We start from the raw sequence: 14,680 nt of genomic DNA, 5'->3' as shown, positions 1-14,680 counted from the left end.
CTGGTCGGCTCTGGAAGGTGCATGTGACAGCATGAAAGTGACAGCCAAGATGTTCAATCCATTTATTTGTACAACAGAATGGGGCAGTACAGTCTTGAAGTTTATAACTGATCGGCACACAGTTGTAGTATAGTGTGAGGGTTGAACACAGCACTTAGTCTAGCTAACAAGTAACTGATCCAGAGTCAGCCTACTTACAGGACATGTAACACATACAGTATGATGTGGCCTTACAGAAGTCATGTAATGTGTACAGTATATGATCTTGCCTTACATGGCAACTGCTTTGCGCTCACTTGGCTTCAGCCAATACACAAACAGTTTGTTATGGTTAAGAGTGCAATATTCTAAGACTCCAACAAAAAACCAGCATATTAAAATAGAAATTTGCATACATGGGTGGGAGGATGGAGTTCTTTACCATAGGAAAGAGATTTTGGCAAATAAATCTTGGTTATTATGAGTATGTTTTCCTTTCACAAAGGAAAAGCTGTACAGCAATGGAGGTTGTGTTGCCAAAGTAAGAGACCAGAGAATGCATTATAGATGTAGCAGCATAGATGTTGCTTTATCTTATTTCAGTCATCATAGCTTGCATTGGTGGACACACATACATCAGTGGAGCGCAACAGAAAACAAGTAAACATTCCCTCAGCCCTGACAGACACCGACAAACATACAGGTCTACAGTGCAGGGACAGAGCTATGCTGAGGATCCCGCTACTCCTAAATGTTAACAGCAGGTAAAAAATACTGTTAAATTCATTAGCAGCAGATAACTAAGTTCCATGTCAGTTCAGCAATACTTTAAGCTTATTAACATTTAAAATGTCAGATGACTGCTATTCATTTTCCTGCCAATGTCCCAATTTTACTGATGAGCCTGATTTTGAATTCCACAAAGAAACAAAAACTTTCACAAAATTTATATTTTCCTGTCAAAAATCATACCCTGATATGTGACAATGTGCTTCATTTCTCTCATCAGCTGCCTTGTGCAGTTCTGGTTTTGTCCCTGTGTGCTGAGATCTCCACTGTGACGTGATCACAGTTCTGCATCAGTTTGACAAAGAAAAAATAATGCAACCTCTGACACCTGAATCCAGGGAGGTCTGCCGTACCTCAGACGACCGAAGGAAGATTTACTCCTTTAATGTAGCAGTCCTGAGCACAGCCCTGCACACTGACCCAACACAACTCTTTCGCAACACACATCCAGAAGTAACCAGTTCCTCAAAACCATCAATTATCTCCATAACTGCAACTTCCTTACAGCAGATGGACACCTGTGCCTAACAGTCTGCAAATCTTCAGTTAAACCGTTTATTGTTTTTTTTTGTTTGTTTTATTTTAAATTATTTCCTTGCCCCATACTGACATAGTTTTGCTTTGGTTAGTCCTTGCGCATGTATAGGTGGGTTGTGGGACAAGTGGAGCGTGCATCTCCATGGTCAGTGTCTGACCATCCACTAGGCATTCTGCATCTCCTTGCCAATTTTGTAACTTAGGATCTTATTCCAGTCGATCTTAGTGCGTGTAACAGGCAGCTGACGACGCAGGGCCTTAAAGGTGGTATCAGACATGGTCTGGTAGTTCTCACTGATCGCAGTCTGAGGACAAAAAGTGGTAGAAGTATCAAGCATACTATTAGTGCATTTACTTAAAAAGTCAAAATGTTTGTTTATGTAATAACAGTAAAACATGTTATTATAAACATAAGTACATAAAATGTGTAGTCAATGAATGGTAGCTTACCTGGTAGTCATTTTCAGCATTCTCAATAATGTCAACGAATTCCTTGGCTGTCTGGCTTTCATTCTGTTTTAAAAAAACACACATACAGTCATCACCATTTGGCCGACTAGCAGAAATGGATGACATTTAAATATACCCAGAGCAGACACAGCTCCACTATGTATACTTTTAAAAGTGTGAGCTCAAAAGGCTTTAAAGTAATATTCACAAATTATTCCAAAGTTTGTAGCTGTAAATCAACCTCTAAAATAAATGTGCATGAGAAAGTATGTGTAGAAAAGACTTGTATTTGTAAAATACAACTGAGACTGGGTGAGCAAAATCTGTGAACAAATGATATCAGTGGTGAGGTCACAAAAGACGATGAAGGAGGAAGTGCCTATGTGAACATCTGTGTAGAGATACAGAGCAGAAAACTGTATGTAACACTCAAATACAAATGTTTTACTTCATATATATATATATAATTTTTTTATCCTTAATAAATACAAGTCTTCATTACTTTATAACATCACCTGACAACGTCAAAGTCTACCTACTTTCAGACGATACAAAAGTAAGGTTTAAACCATGCTGACACAGTGCTTGAGAGTGTTTGTGCTTGTGTATTAAATCTTTACTTACAGTCACTGGTATTGATTCTTCTACCTCCTTATGGCTAACCAGCTGCACGTTCCCATCTTCATAATAGTGCACCTGGAGACAGGGAAGAACTTCATTCAGAAGCTGGTGTTTTTAAAAAAAAAAAAAAAAAAATCCTCCTTGAGTTGCTGTAATTCATGCAGATGAGCACACTGAACTGAATTTACCTGGATTTTCAACACTCCCACCACCTGAGCGGTGGACTGACCAACGGTAAGCTTCCACTCTGACCTACAGCGACCATTCCTGTGTTATAGAAATGAAGAGAAGCCCTACATTACAAAAAGACAGCAGCATCAAGAATGTTGATAAAACCAAGAGACCAATTATTTCACTTTCAGCTTACTTTCAGCTCTATTATAAATATTATTCATATATCCTAACAGACTACATTTATATTCACGTATGCTCTGTATAAACAGCTGTTTAGGAAGGTTACTATACCAGAAGTTTTTGGGTTGAAACTGATGTCCCTCAATGCAGGCTATGATAGTTTGCTGACCATCAACTATCTTTCCATATACCTGCAACACACACATGGTATGGTTATGGGTAAAATGTAAACTATATTGATTAGACTATTGACTATTTTGTCACAGTTTTTGTGCACCTTACCGTGCAGACTCCAGTAGGGTAGTGCTCCTTGACATAGGCACTAAGGGCAGTATCACAGGCATCTCTCCAGCTTCTCAGGGCTGTATCTCCTTCATATGGCTGCACATCGCTCACCTCTTTTCTTAGGTGATCGAAGCGGAACGACAAACGGTTGCGGGGGTCCAGGAAACGTCCCTGACCCAAGTCACCATGCTCTGTGATCAGGACCTAAAAAGAAGGGAGAGGAAAGACTGAAAAAGTCTGGCTCAGACACTTGTTCCTCTGAAATAAAGACAAAACACTTCATGATGAAACATACCGGCTCATCATAGCCCTCAAGTTTGGCAGGAGTAAACTGATCCATGTTGTACTGGGCAAAGGAGCTAGACAAACAAAATGGGCACAAATGACAGCAGACAGTCATAATATGACATCAAAAGCTTTTCACAAATGTTTTTCACCGACCATTTTGAGATCACTGACTGCGCTTTTATTTCTCACCGCCTAATAAAATTCAAATGGCAAATATATCCTTCCATATGGAGGCTCTGGTGTTTTTGCACTGTGTAAATTATTTGAATTTCTGACATTACTTGTAACTGAGTGTCACTTACTGTGAAGCCCCCTCCCTAAGGAGGTTGTCGTTATTGAGAAGGAGCCGCACATCTAGAAAGAAAGAAAGAAAAAAAAAAACAAAAAAACAAAACACTGTTTGTGTCACGATCTTAAGAGACAAAACAACAGTATCAGTAGTCAATAAAATTACAATATAGTGAATACAATATCATAGGCATCTTGCCACAGCTGCCCCTTACCGTTGAAGACTTCATTGAACTCTCCTGGGGGGGCATGCGTCACAAAGTTGGCCGCTATGCGGACCTGTGGAAGCAAATTAAATGTGACCAATATATTAAGCAATATGATAGAATATGATAGGAAACAGATCAATGCCTGTAATTAATTATTCTCACAGTTTATCAAACAACACAAATCTATAATCATACTTGAAAAAAATGAAAGTAATACCTACGTTGTTAGTAACTTAACATCACATACACATATTATTTGGACAAAATGTGATTACTAAATACATATGTGACTGTCAATAGACCGTTGATCTCAAATGTCTCTTGACGTTACCACTCGCGTTTCTATCTTGGAAACCGCCCCCGTTGCTCCTGTATTCCCTTTCCTAGCAAAAACTCCACGCAAAGTTTGTCATTCATAATAATTTGAGCTTTGCCTCCAGCTGTCAGTTATATTACAGAGAGTGTCACTATCAAGCTCCATCTAAACCGCAGGCACACATATCTTGATCTCAAGCCATGTGAGGCTAACAAGTATTTGAGCTGCAACTGAATCTGTTTGACCCAGAAATCCAAAGCAAAGTAACATTAGCCGCTAATGTAAGCTAACATTATATGAGAGGAATATGTAGCCCCCTCTGTAAATTACTGCATACTAGTACAGACATTGGAACAAAGATTTTGGAGGTGCATCGCTACATCTATGCCAATTAATTTAGTTACAACTACTAAAAAGTTTTTACTCAAAGTGTCCAGTGGTTAAACCCCTCTATCGGTGTTTTATCCAGCCGCTAGCCAACTACAAGCTTTAACTAGCATTGGCTAGTTAGCTAATCGTATCTTATAAACACAAGTTTAGCACTTCAATGCGTGACCAAAAACTGGCAATCTCTTTCCAAGATTTTACCGATAACTCATGTTAACATACAGCATGGGTACCCCTCGACAAATAAGAGAAATTAGCACTGAGTAAAGAATAAAATAGTCTCCAAACCTTCTCCTCATCTGACAGCGGCTCCTCAAAGTCAGCCATCTTGGCTCTTTGTGACCCCACCTACCCCAGCTGACTGACAACCAGTGCGGAGGTTTTTGTTCACTGAAGAAATCGGCCAACACAAAGTTATTCAGAAATATATCATGTCAAAATACATGTGTTACTGTGCTTCAAGGGAAAATGTATCAGTCCGATAACTATGCATAAGAACAATACAAAATAATCTTCAGTTTATTATGAGCAACGCAAGAGGGCGTTAAAAGCTCAGTTATTTTTTTCTCTACTTCTTCCTTTTGAGTGTAGCAGGGGTGATTTGCCTACAAAATAAAAGCATAGGTATATGTAACTGCTATTAATAAACTATTTATAAGGGCGGAAAATGTCTGGCAGCTGTTGTATGCGACTTATTCATTCTTATTCATCATTAATTCATTCTTGAATTCCGGTGTTTTGATACATTCAGGAACTGTTTAAGAGGGATTTGATTTTTATTTTTGAAGTTGCAAGAGGAAGCTATAAAAGGTCTTACGTTTACTTTTTGGTTAGCTTTGTACTGGGGCAGCCCAGTCCATTGTGTTTTCAACGGGCTGGCATTTGCAGACCAGCGACACACACCGTCCCTATCATGGAGTCACAGGTAAGATTAAACTTAACTGACTTCTTCAGAAGATAACACACGCTACAAAAATAAATCTTAGCTATAACGGCACACATTTATAGCTTGCGTTAATTGCGCTGTCACTGTTTTTTTTTTTTTATAATAATTGAACGTTAGCGAGCTTTCAAGTCAAGCTAGCAGACGGACGTTGGTTCGGTTGTCTGCTGTCAGTTGCCACAGGAAGTTCCTGGTCAAATGAAATCCGTCAAACACCGCTAGCAACAAACTAGCTTGTTCACTTGTTTACTCTGTTTGTCGCGCAGCAATTGCAAAAATGAATTAGGCTAATGTTTATCAACTGACATATGGTTTTGGTGGTAAACTGTGTCAACTATACAAACTTATGTACGACTGGCTAGCTTCCTAGCAAGGACATGAATAAGGCATTGTTCGTTGTGAGACAGTTTGTATCACAGAGACGTTGTTTGAGTTACTCTGCTGCGTGTTGTCAGGTGATGACCAACCCCGAGGAAATTGCCAGGCTCTACAGAGAACTCAGTCTCTTTCCTTCCTTGAGCAGAGCAGATGTGGGACCTGTCATCACCTCTCAGTATGGAGGCAAATACAGTAACATTTACACAGGTGGGTGTCTGTGCCATACTAAGATGTTCCGGTCTGTGTCTGTTAATCGGAAATGACGGCATTTTATTTACTTTCCTCTGCAGAATGGAGCCAGCGGGATCTGGAGAGGAATGAGAATGTGAAGTTTTGCAGGCAGTACATTGTATTCCACGATGATAAATCGGTGGTCTACTCTGGAGCTTCAGGAAACTGCACAGAGATCAAAGGAGAGTATGTAAACATTTTGTCATGTCATCTGGGATGGAGGTGGAGATGTTCTCCTAGACCTAACCCTGAGCAGACTGAACAGTGTGTCATCTCCTTTCTCCTGTCAGGGTGCTAAGTAAGGATTCCCCTTCAGGTGAAATGAAGGCTGTTGTCAGAGAGTGCACAATCAAAGGAGAGGAAAAACAGTTTCTGGAGGTGTGTGGCCGGCTTTCTGGCTCAGACCCAGCAGTGATCCTCATACCGACCCTGCTTAATGTCTTTATTCCACTTTACTTTTTTATTGCCCCCTGTAGTTTCTTTACTCTGCTACATTTTCCACACGTAGCCTGTGTTAAAACCTCAAGTGCCTTATCATTTTGAACCTGAGATCTTTTATCTCTCTGTTCTCCTGACATCTTTATGACCCCATAGATATGGAGTAAAAACATCAAGATGAAGAGCATCGATCTAACAGCCTTAAAGAAGCATGGCAAAGTCTACGAAGATGGTGAGTTATCTGCACCTTAAAATCATTATTCTTTTTTAACCAATGTCTTTGAAACACTGAACTTTACATGTGCTGGTTGCAGGTGTTAACCACACTATTTTGCATCCTTAGAACAGTTTGGCTGCTTGGTTTGGTCCCATTCTGAGACACACCTCTTGTATGTGGCAGAGAGAAAGAGACCCAAGGCAGAGTCTTTCTTCCAGGTCTGTAAGCTTTGAGATTAAATCAACACCAAATCTCATACAGCAGGGCTGCACTGCAAAGGTTGAGACTTTCAAATGTGTCGATTTTCCTTGATGTCACTGCTAATGTTGAGTTCAGTACTGCTCACAGTATAGCAAAAGGTTATTATAAAATTGATAATCTTGTTGCCCAGTTTTGGCGCAAGTTTCTAGCTTTTCTGGGGATTTTCTTTAAGGAATGTGAATTGACAATTAAATTGAAAAGAAAGCTTTAAATACATGCTGTATGATGCAAGATTATGGTGGTGGTGGACTTACAGCTTCAGCCGATTAATACTCCAAACACACTCACCAAACCAGGTGAAATGTATCTCAAAGGTTGTTGAATGCCATTGAATAGAAACTTATCGCTCAATCTGAACAACACTGCAAACTGGTTCATTTTGCAATTGGTTTCATTGTGAATGCATCCCAGGTATTTTCCATCACCTTTCATAAGCAAAATAAGTTGATAACACTGATAAGGGATGTGATCATAAGAGCAGCATGTTTTCTGCCGTATATGTGATTTAGTGTTGATTCACCATTTACCATAGTTCATAGGTACTGCAGATAAGATTTGTGTAATGAAAAGATAATAAGTTGTTATTCTGTGTCTTCTTATCTGTTTGTAGACTGTGTCACCGGAATTGTCTTCTATTGGCGATGAGGAGGAGACCATGAGAGTGGAGAAAAAGGAGGCTGTAAAAGTGAAATTATTACTATTGGAAAAACAAAACGTTTTCACTATTCAAAGGTTTAATTTAACACTCTTAGGTTACTTCCCCCTCCTAGTTAAGTTGTAGTGCTTTTGCTTTTTTTTTTTTTTTTTTTTTTTTTTTTTTAAATTCCTGCAGGGGGAGCAGTTTGTCTTCGCTGAGGACTGGGGAGAGGCATTGGTTAGTAAGAGCTGTCCAGTGCTTTGTGTTTTGGACATTGAGGGTGACAACGTTTCTGTTCTGGAAGGAGTGCCTGAAAATATCTCACCTGGGCAGGTTAGTAAAACAGTTTGTGCAATGACGAGGGGTTTTGTTTGAATATTTGTCCATTTTTTCATGTTCTAATACTCTTTTGCTCTTGCTCTCTCTTGGTCTTGCTGTCATTTTGTCTATGCAGGCATTTTGGGCTCCAGGTGACACAGGTGTGCTGTTTGTGGGCTGGTGGCATGAGCCTTTCAGACTTGGCCTCAAGTACTGCCCAAACAGGAGGTGATTACTGTTTATCCTGAGCAGAGAAAAGTTGGAATCAAAGCCAAACTGTCAAAACTTTCCTGAGTAAGGCTCATAGGCTAATACTGCAATTCATTCATGTTTCCCTTTTCTCTGCCAGGTCATCTTTGTTCTATGTGGATCTTACTGGTGGGAAATGTGGTAAGTAAATGTTTGTTCCTTCTATCATTTAGGTTTGTAATAACTATTTCATGAACATGATCCAGGTAAGTTAAGGTATGATTACCAATGTCTGTCCCGCACAGAGGCGTGATGCACATACCTGAAAATCAGACACACAATTCAGACCGCTAGTCTGGTGTATATTTGGTGCAGCTACTCATGATTGCAGATGTTCATGTGTGTTTGTTTGTTGTGTCCCTCAGAGCAGCTGTCATCAGGCACCAGTGCAGTGTGCTCCCCTAGGCTGAGTCCAGACCAGTGTCGAATTGTGTACTTGGAATGTTCTGTCTATGGGCCACACATGCAGTGCAGCAGGCTCTGTATGGTAAGAAAGAATGAAGCATATTTATCTTATTTACCAAGTGTAGTTTACTGTCTTCACTGAAAACAATACGTTAGAAAGGATGTTTCTTCACACAATGTACCATTTGTACTTTTGTATTCTCTTGGCACATACGTTTGTTGAAGTATAAATACATGAATACTTGAATACTTACATATGCTTTTCTTTGTGCTTGCATGTTTTATTTCTAGTATGACTGGTATACTAAGAAAACCTCAGTGGTTGTGGATGTGGTAGCGCGACCTAGAGAGGGTAAGGAATACTTGGTAATCATGTGACTGGGCCCTTTTTTTACTATATATATTATAATCCTTATGTCTTTCTGTATTGCTGTGGCTTTACAGATGGCTTCACTGGTATCTACAGCTCTCAGTTGTCCCCTCAATGCTGGTCAGCAGATAGTCAGCATATTATCATTGCTTGTCCTCAGGGCAGCCACAAGGTATAGTCAACTTCTGGAAACTGGCTTGTTATTATGACAAGAAGTTCTTGTAAATTTTTTTGGAGAAATTTGCATTTTGTACTTAAAGTGTTTTAAGTGAGACTGTTGTAATTACTTTTTACCTAAGAAAAGTTGTTATGGTCTCTCTTGTAGGATCTATTGATGGTGGATATAAGCACCGGGAGCGTCACCTCTCTGACAAGTGAGTCACTAAACACATTTATGGAGTTACTCATGCTCGGTTCTAGACAGTGTCGTTTACTGATGTTTGCTGTTGACAGTCTCTAATACCTGATTTGCTAACCATAGATAGCAGTGTTCTGGGACTTCTTGAACATGCTCGTTTTAACCTGTGTCTAATAATGTTCTCTGTTTGTCTGCAGAGTCTGAAGTTGGTAACTGGTGTCTGCTCAACATAGAGAGAGATCTGATGGTGGTCAGCTACTCTTCTCCAAACTGCCCTCCAACTCTGGTAGGATCAGTGTTTTCATTAAGAATGGCCTTGATTTGTGTGTACATGTTTTGACATATAGTATATATTAAGTACTGCATACTGTTATATAAATGGAGTTTTTGGGGTGGGGTTGAGTGTTTACTAATCAAAAAATAAAACTTAATGAGATGGAAAATCTACTATGTCACTTATTGTGATGTAATTTGTATGTCCAGAGGGTTGGTTTCCTTCCGGCCAGGGACTCTCAGGAGGAAGTGGTGTGGGTTACATTGGAAGACTCTCAGGTGTTGCCAGATATCCATTGGCAGATCTTGACTTTCACCCCTCCCCCAGAGCAAGACAACAGTCAATACCGTAAGAATACAAATAGTTAATTTTCCTAACATGTAGACAGAAGTCCTAGTAGAACGACCTAAAATACAGAGTTTTTTGTCCGGTTAGGGTTAGTGAGTTTGCCAGCTCAAGTTAGTTTTTTACTCTTTCCTTTTAATTTCACATATATGACGAGTACAGAATATGTGAGAAATACCTCTACATAATTGCAGTCTTGCTGCCACCACTATCTACAGCCTACTTTTCATGACCTTTCTGACAGAACCCACAGAAACAGTGATTATAAGATCTTAAAGATGACAGTTATGGCAAAGTTCTCAAATTAGATTTCGTAAGATAAAAATCAGGTAAGGAAGTACTGTTTACTGTGTACTTTCTTACCTGTACACAGGTATATTTGAGGTTATACATAAAGAGAAACAGCCCACTCGTCCTTAAATAAACAGGCTAATGTTAATAACCACTGGGATTTGCGGATTTATCAGCAGATTTGCTTGTTAGAGTTGTTAAAAGTGCAGGTTTGAACCAAAAAATAATGATGATATAAGTAATCTTAACTGGAGGAGGAGTAAAGAAGTTAACAGGAGGAAGCTTCTGAGGTGATTGCCTAGTTTGAAGCCAGAAAAAATAATTTTGTCACCAAATTTAGGAAGTGTTTAAAATATTTTCGTGTTTTTGGGACACAAGTAGAAGTGTATGTAATCTTAATAGGACTAACTCATTTGTCTGTCTTCTAGCTGGCCTTGATTTTGAAGCTTTGTTGATCAAACCAAAGGAGGTGAAGGATGGAGTGAAGCTGCCTCTTATTGTCACTCCTCATGGTTAGTTATGCTCATTATGGTTCTGCAGCCATTACTTGTTTTTAGTGCAAACAAAATTACCAGTTAGATAGTATTACATCATTTTTAATTATTATACAGTATTAACTTGTAGAATCCCAAATGACAACATTGTTATTGTAAATGTTCTATATTGATCCACACTATGCTTACATCCTGAATTAAGAAACGTGCTATTAATCCATGTTGAGCTTATTTTGAGGATTGACTTTGTGTTGGGATTTGTCTCTGTTCAGTCAAGAGCTACTGCTACACATAAGATTGGCATTGCCAACAGTGGTTGCTATGACGATAGTGCCCTTAGTGGCAAAATGTTTAATCATATTCTCAAAACCAAGGATATCCTTTGTAACACAGCTCACAGTCTTGTAATATGTTTCATATATTTTAGTTGCACATTAGTGTCTGACATTTATGCCCCACAGGATTTAGGTAACAAGGACATGGATAACTTTTAATACAAACTGTCAAACTGTTATACATAACCTGTTTTTTTTCTATTAGGTGGTCCCCACTCAGTGATTGTAGCTGAGTGGCTTCTGTCCTCCTCTGTGCTGTGCAGGATGGGCTTTGCTATATTACTGGGTAAGTTCATGTGTGACGCCTGCTCAGACGTCCATTGATAGAATATATATTAGATGATAAGCAAGGCTCACAATCTGGCTCCTGCAGATGGAAGATAATTTGATGTATAAATTGGTTACTTTGATGCGGTTTCAGACTAGAAAAACATTTTAGAGACTGCAGATTTTTATTTCTATCTTGTGAACATTTAAAGGCCTCTCATACTCCAGAAACATGCTGCGCAGTGTTCACAGGCAAAACCAATTATAGTTTGGTGTTGCGTGGTACATTTACTGGAGAGATATCACTTTCAATGGAAAGCTATTCTAGCTGATGGCCAGTTGATAACTTAGGCCAGGAACACGCTGCCTGCATGGCGGCTGCAGAACGTCTTGCTTTTCATTTTAGTGCTCCTGTTAACGGGTTAGATCAGACACACTTACTGCGTGAGACATGAAGGCCACATGCACTACATAGTCATAGCAGAAACCCAACGTAGGCTAAAATGATATTATATTAATAATGTAACAGGTGAAGGGCAGTATTTTTCCAGTGCGTCCTCTCTCTTTCTCTGTCCCTCTCTCGCTCTGTGTGTGTGTCTGAACGAGGGTAACTAGGGTTTATAATGAAAAGAAATCAAAAACTTGAGTGTTGATTGCCATATCCCAGGCAAACTCATGTCAATGTAGAAGGATAGAGCAGGCAGTAGCAGCTACACAGGAGCAGGCGGCTGGTGTGAACACACAACTGTGTGAGCCACAGCAGTTCACAATGCAACAATCAGGCACACACAAGGCAGGCAGTGTGTCAGCTTCAAACGTTTAACCTAGTGTTCATATATTGTTAAGTCATACATGCTGTTCTGTGGCTTGTAGTATGTGCAGTTTCATCTGATCTGTCCTATGATTTTACTGATTCATCTTAATAGTTTTTTTTAGTTATTTCAATGGGGATGTTGTATGATGACTGATGCCTACTGAAGCAGAACTATGCGCAAGAAATGGTGATCACTAAGGCCACAAAAAAGCATGGCTTGTTCACATTTTTTGACCAGGTTGTTGCAGTTGGCCCAGGTTTTGAACCAGCAGTTTGTCTGTACAAGAATATGTCACAATATTCAGCCTTGATACATAGGTGAAAATGTGTATTTAGTTTTCTTTGTTTTTTTCAGTGAACTATCGTGGCTCTATTGGATATGGCCAGGACAGTATCCTCTCATTACCTGGCAATGTTGGCAACCAGGATGTCAAAGATGTTCAAGTAAGATTTTTAAAAAAAAGAGCCACAGATGCTGTTTAAAACAATGGATATAAAGTTCTCCAAGTTGTGAAATTGATTAGCTCTAAAAGTATCCTCTGCTGCTACTTGTAAAAATGACTCTAAGTGTTGCTTCATGGTGATATCTTTTTTTTTTATAATGTTGAGTCAGTTGGTTTCTATAATTAATTTATATTGGTTGCTATAGTATCTGTTTAAATCATGTCTCAGCAGTATACATAACTGATACATAACTGACTTGCTATTCAACATGTGTCTTTGAAATGTTCCCTTACGGTTTTTCCGTGTTTTTCCTGCCACCAGTTTGCTGTTGAAAGTGTTCTGAAAGGTAGCGAGTTCGACCCGCAGAGGGTGGCAGTTTCTGGGGGCTCTCATGGTGGTTTCCTGGCTTGTCATCTGATTGGCCAGTATCCAGGATTCTACAAGGCCTGTGTGGCTCGCAACCCTGTCATCAATTTGGCCTCCATGATTGGCAGCACAGACATACCAGACTGGTACATTTTAATATGCACATTCTCATACTCTTGCCTACATTTGTTTACTTATCATTTGTGCACAACTACACTTCTGTGGTGTTTTATCACTGACACCTCTGACATTCCCTTCTGGCAGCTGTAAGCAAACGAGTGGGATAAAGGGCATGTGTCTGCCTCACTGTCAGAGAAGGAAGTGTTCAATAATGCACACAAACACCGCAGGAACAAAAGACCTCAAAGCTGTTCAGGGATTTAAAAAAAATCTTTCTCTTGATGTTTCACTATGGACTTTCCAGGTGCATGGTTGAGGCTGGCTACAACTACAGCACAGACTGTCTACCTGACCCTGCTGTTTGGAAACAGATGTTGAACAAGTCCCCCATTAAACACATCACACAGGTATGAAGATTTCTGTTTATGTGACTGTGTACATGTTATTTCAGAGGTGTTGTCACACAATGTAGTAACCTAAGGTGATTTCTCATTTAGGTACAGACACCAGTATTGCTTACCTTAGGGGAAGATGACAAGCGTGTACCTAACAAGCAAGGAATTGAGTATTACAGAGCACTGAAAGCAAAGCAGGTCCCTGTGCGGTAAGCAGCTTGTCTTAGTACCATGTTTCATTGGTTATGTCAGATATGCACTGCATGACAGGGATTTTATTGTTCATTCGCTAATGCTCTGACGTGTGTTGTTTAGGTTGCTGTGGTACCCAGGGAACAACCACTCTCTCTCGAAGGTGGATGCTGAGTCGGATGGCTTCATGAACATTGCTCTGTGGATAATTCAACACTTGAGTCAGTAATGGTAAATATCAGACAAATACATGGTGGTGGACTAATGCTGCTGTTGCTGCCAGGAAAAGATAGCAAGACACTGCTGTGTGTAAAGGATTTTATATGCTTCTGTTTCAAAGACAGTGAGGTCCAATCCAAAGCCAAAGCATTGAACGTCTCCAACCAGAACACACTATGTAACTGTACTTCACTTCTAATCTGTCTCTGGCTATGATGATTGCCACAATTACTACCAATAAGTGAATGGGGAAATAACAGTTTAACACAATACTTGAATACAAGCAGTTTTGATTCAGCATTTTTATCAATACTGTTCTTTTTTTTTGCAGTCTGTACATAAACACGGAAGGGCTTTTCATTGTCATAGTTGTGTTTTATGTTATATTAACAAAGGAAATCAATTTAATAATCAGTCTTTCCCTTGCTAACTATTACTGTTTGGTTTTTAAAAAAAATCACTTTCTCCTTCTTGATTTCATGGATTTCATGGTTCAGTGCACTTAATAAAATGAATGTGAAAATAATACGAGTGTGAGATGAATTATGGCAATTTGTCCAAGTGGTAAATTATTTCCTTACATTTTTATATGGTAAATGTATTAATTAAGAAAGTCATCCAATTTTGTCTACCAATTGCTTTGTCTGTACTGTCAGAAAATAAAAGTATTGAGTAAATTTTATTCTTCACATATTTTAAAGTGATTGTCATGAAGAACAACACTGTTTGTAAAGTCATTTGCTTTTTTTAAAAATCACTTTAGGTGATGTCTGTATCAAATGTCCCTTGTGAATTCGACTTGTGTCACCTGATTTG

The 14,680-nt window shown here is 39.3% G+C and overlaps 2 protein-coding genes across 5 annotated transcripts; one reads left to right on the top strand and one right to left on the bottom strand.

Moving 5' to 3' along the window:
* Positions 1–48: 48 nt before the first annotated feature.
* capza1b (capping actin protein of muscle Z-line subunit alpha 1b) lies at positions 49–5,086 on the bottom strand. The gene is made up of 10 exons (XM_071476400.1): positions 4,792–5,086; positions 3,807–3,870; positions 3,606–3,657; positions 3,311–3,374; positions 3,013–3,219; positions 2,842–2,921; positions 2,565–2,643; positions 2,380–2,451; positions 1,756–1,818; positions 49–1,610 (listed from the first exon to the last, which is right to left on the bottom strand). Exons 1-10 carry the CDS (start codon positions 4,828–4,830, stop codon positions 1,470–1,472), a joined length of 861 nt encoding a protein of 286 aa, XP_071332501.1. The 5' UTR covers positions 4,831–5,086; the 3' UTR covers positions 49–1,469.
* Positions 5,087–5,276: 190 nt separating this feature from the next.
* Positions 5,277–14,553, top strand: apeh (acylaminoacyl-peptide hydrolase). 4 transcript variants are annotated; one of them, XM_071476395.1, is made up of 23 exons: positions 5,277–5,428; positions 5,902–6,031; positions 6,115–6,241; positions 6,346–6,433; positions 6,650–6,725; positions 6,837–6,928; positions 7,582–7,656; positions 7,804–7,941; positions 8,063–8,154; positions 8,276–8,316; positions 8,541–8,662; positions 8,872–8,932; positions 9,025–9,122; positions 9,276–9,324; positions 9,506–9,594; positions 9,792–9,930; positions 10,647–10,730; positions 11,253–11,333; positions 12,484–12,572; positions 12,894–13,084; positions 13,363–13,465; positions 13,556–13,662; positions 13,769–14,553. In XM_071476395.1, the coding sequence occupies exons 1-23, from the start codon at positions 5,417–5,419 to the stop codon at positions 13,872–13,874; spliced, it is 2,190 nt and encodes a 729-aa protein (XP_071332496.1). In that variant the 5' UTR covers positions 5,277–5,416; the 3' UTR covers positions 13,875–14,553. The 4 variants fall into 4 exon arrangements, with proteins under 4 accessions (XP_071332496.1, XP_071332495.1, XP_071332494.1 ...); XM_071476394.1 differs by having other exon boundaries at positions 5,296–5,428; positions 7,582–7,650; XM_071476393.1 differs by lacking the exon at positions 5,277–5,428 and having other exon boundaries at positions 5,698–6,031; positions 13,769–13,876; positions 13,986–14,121.
* The last annotated feature ends 127 nt before the right edge of the window (positions 14,554–14,680 follow it).

This window comes from Trachinotus anak, unplaced genomic scaffold (genome assembly GCF_046630095.1).
Source record: "Trachinotus anak isolate AG129_WGS33_773 ecotype Australia unplaced genomic scaffold, CSIRO_AGI_Tana_v1 ptg000004l, whole genome shotgun sequence".
NCBI lineage: Eukaryota > Metazoa > Chordata > Actinopteri > Carangiformes > Carangidae > Trachinotus > Trachinotus anak.
The sequence above is the reverse complement of the archived record's forward strand: the minus strand, read 5'-3'. Positions and strand labels throughout refer to the sequence as shown.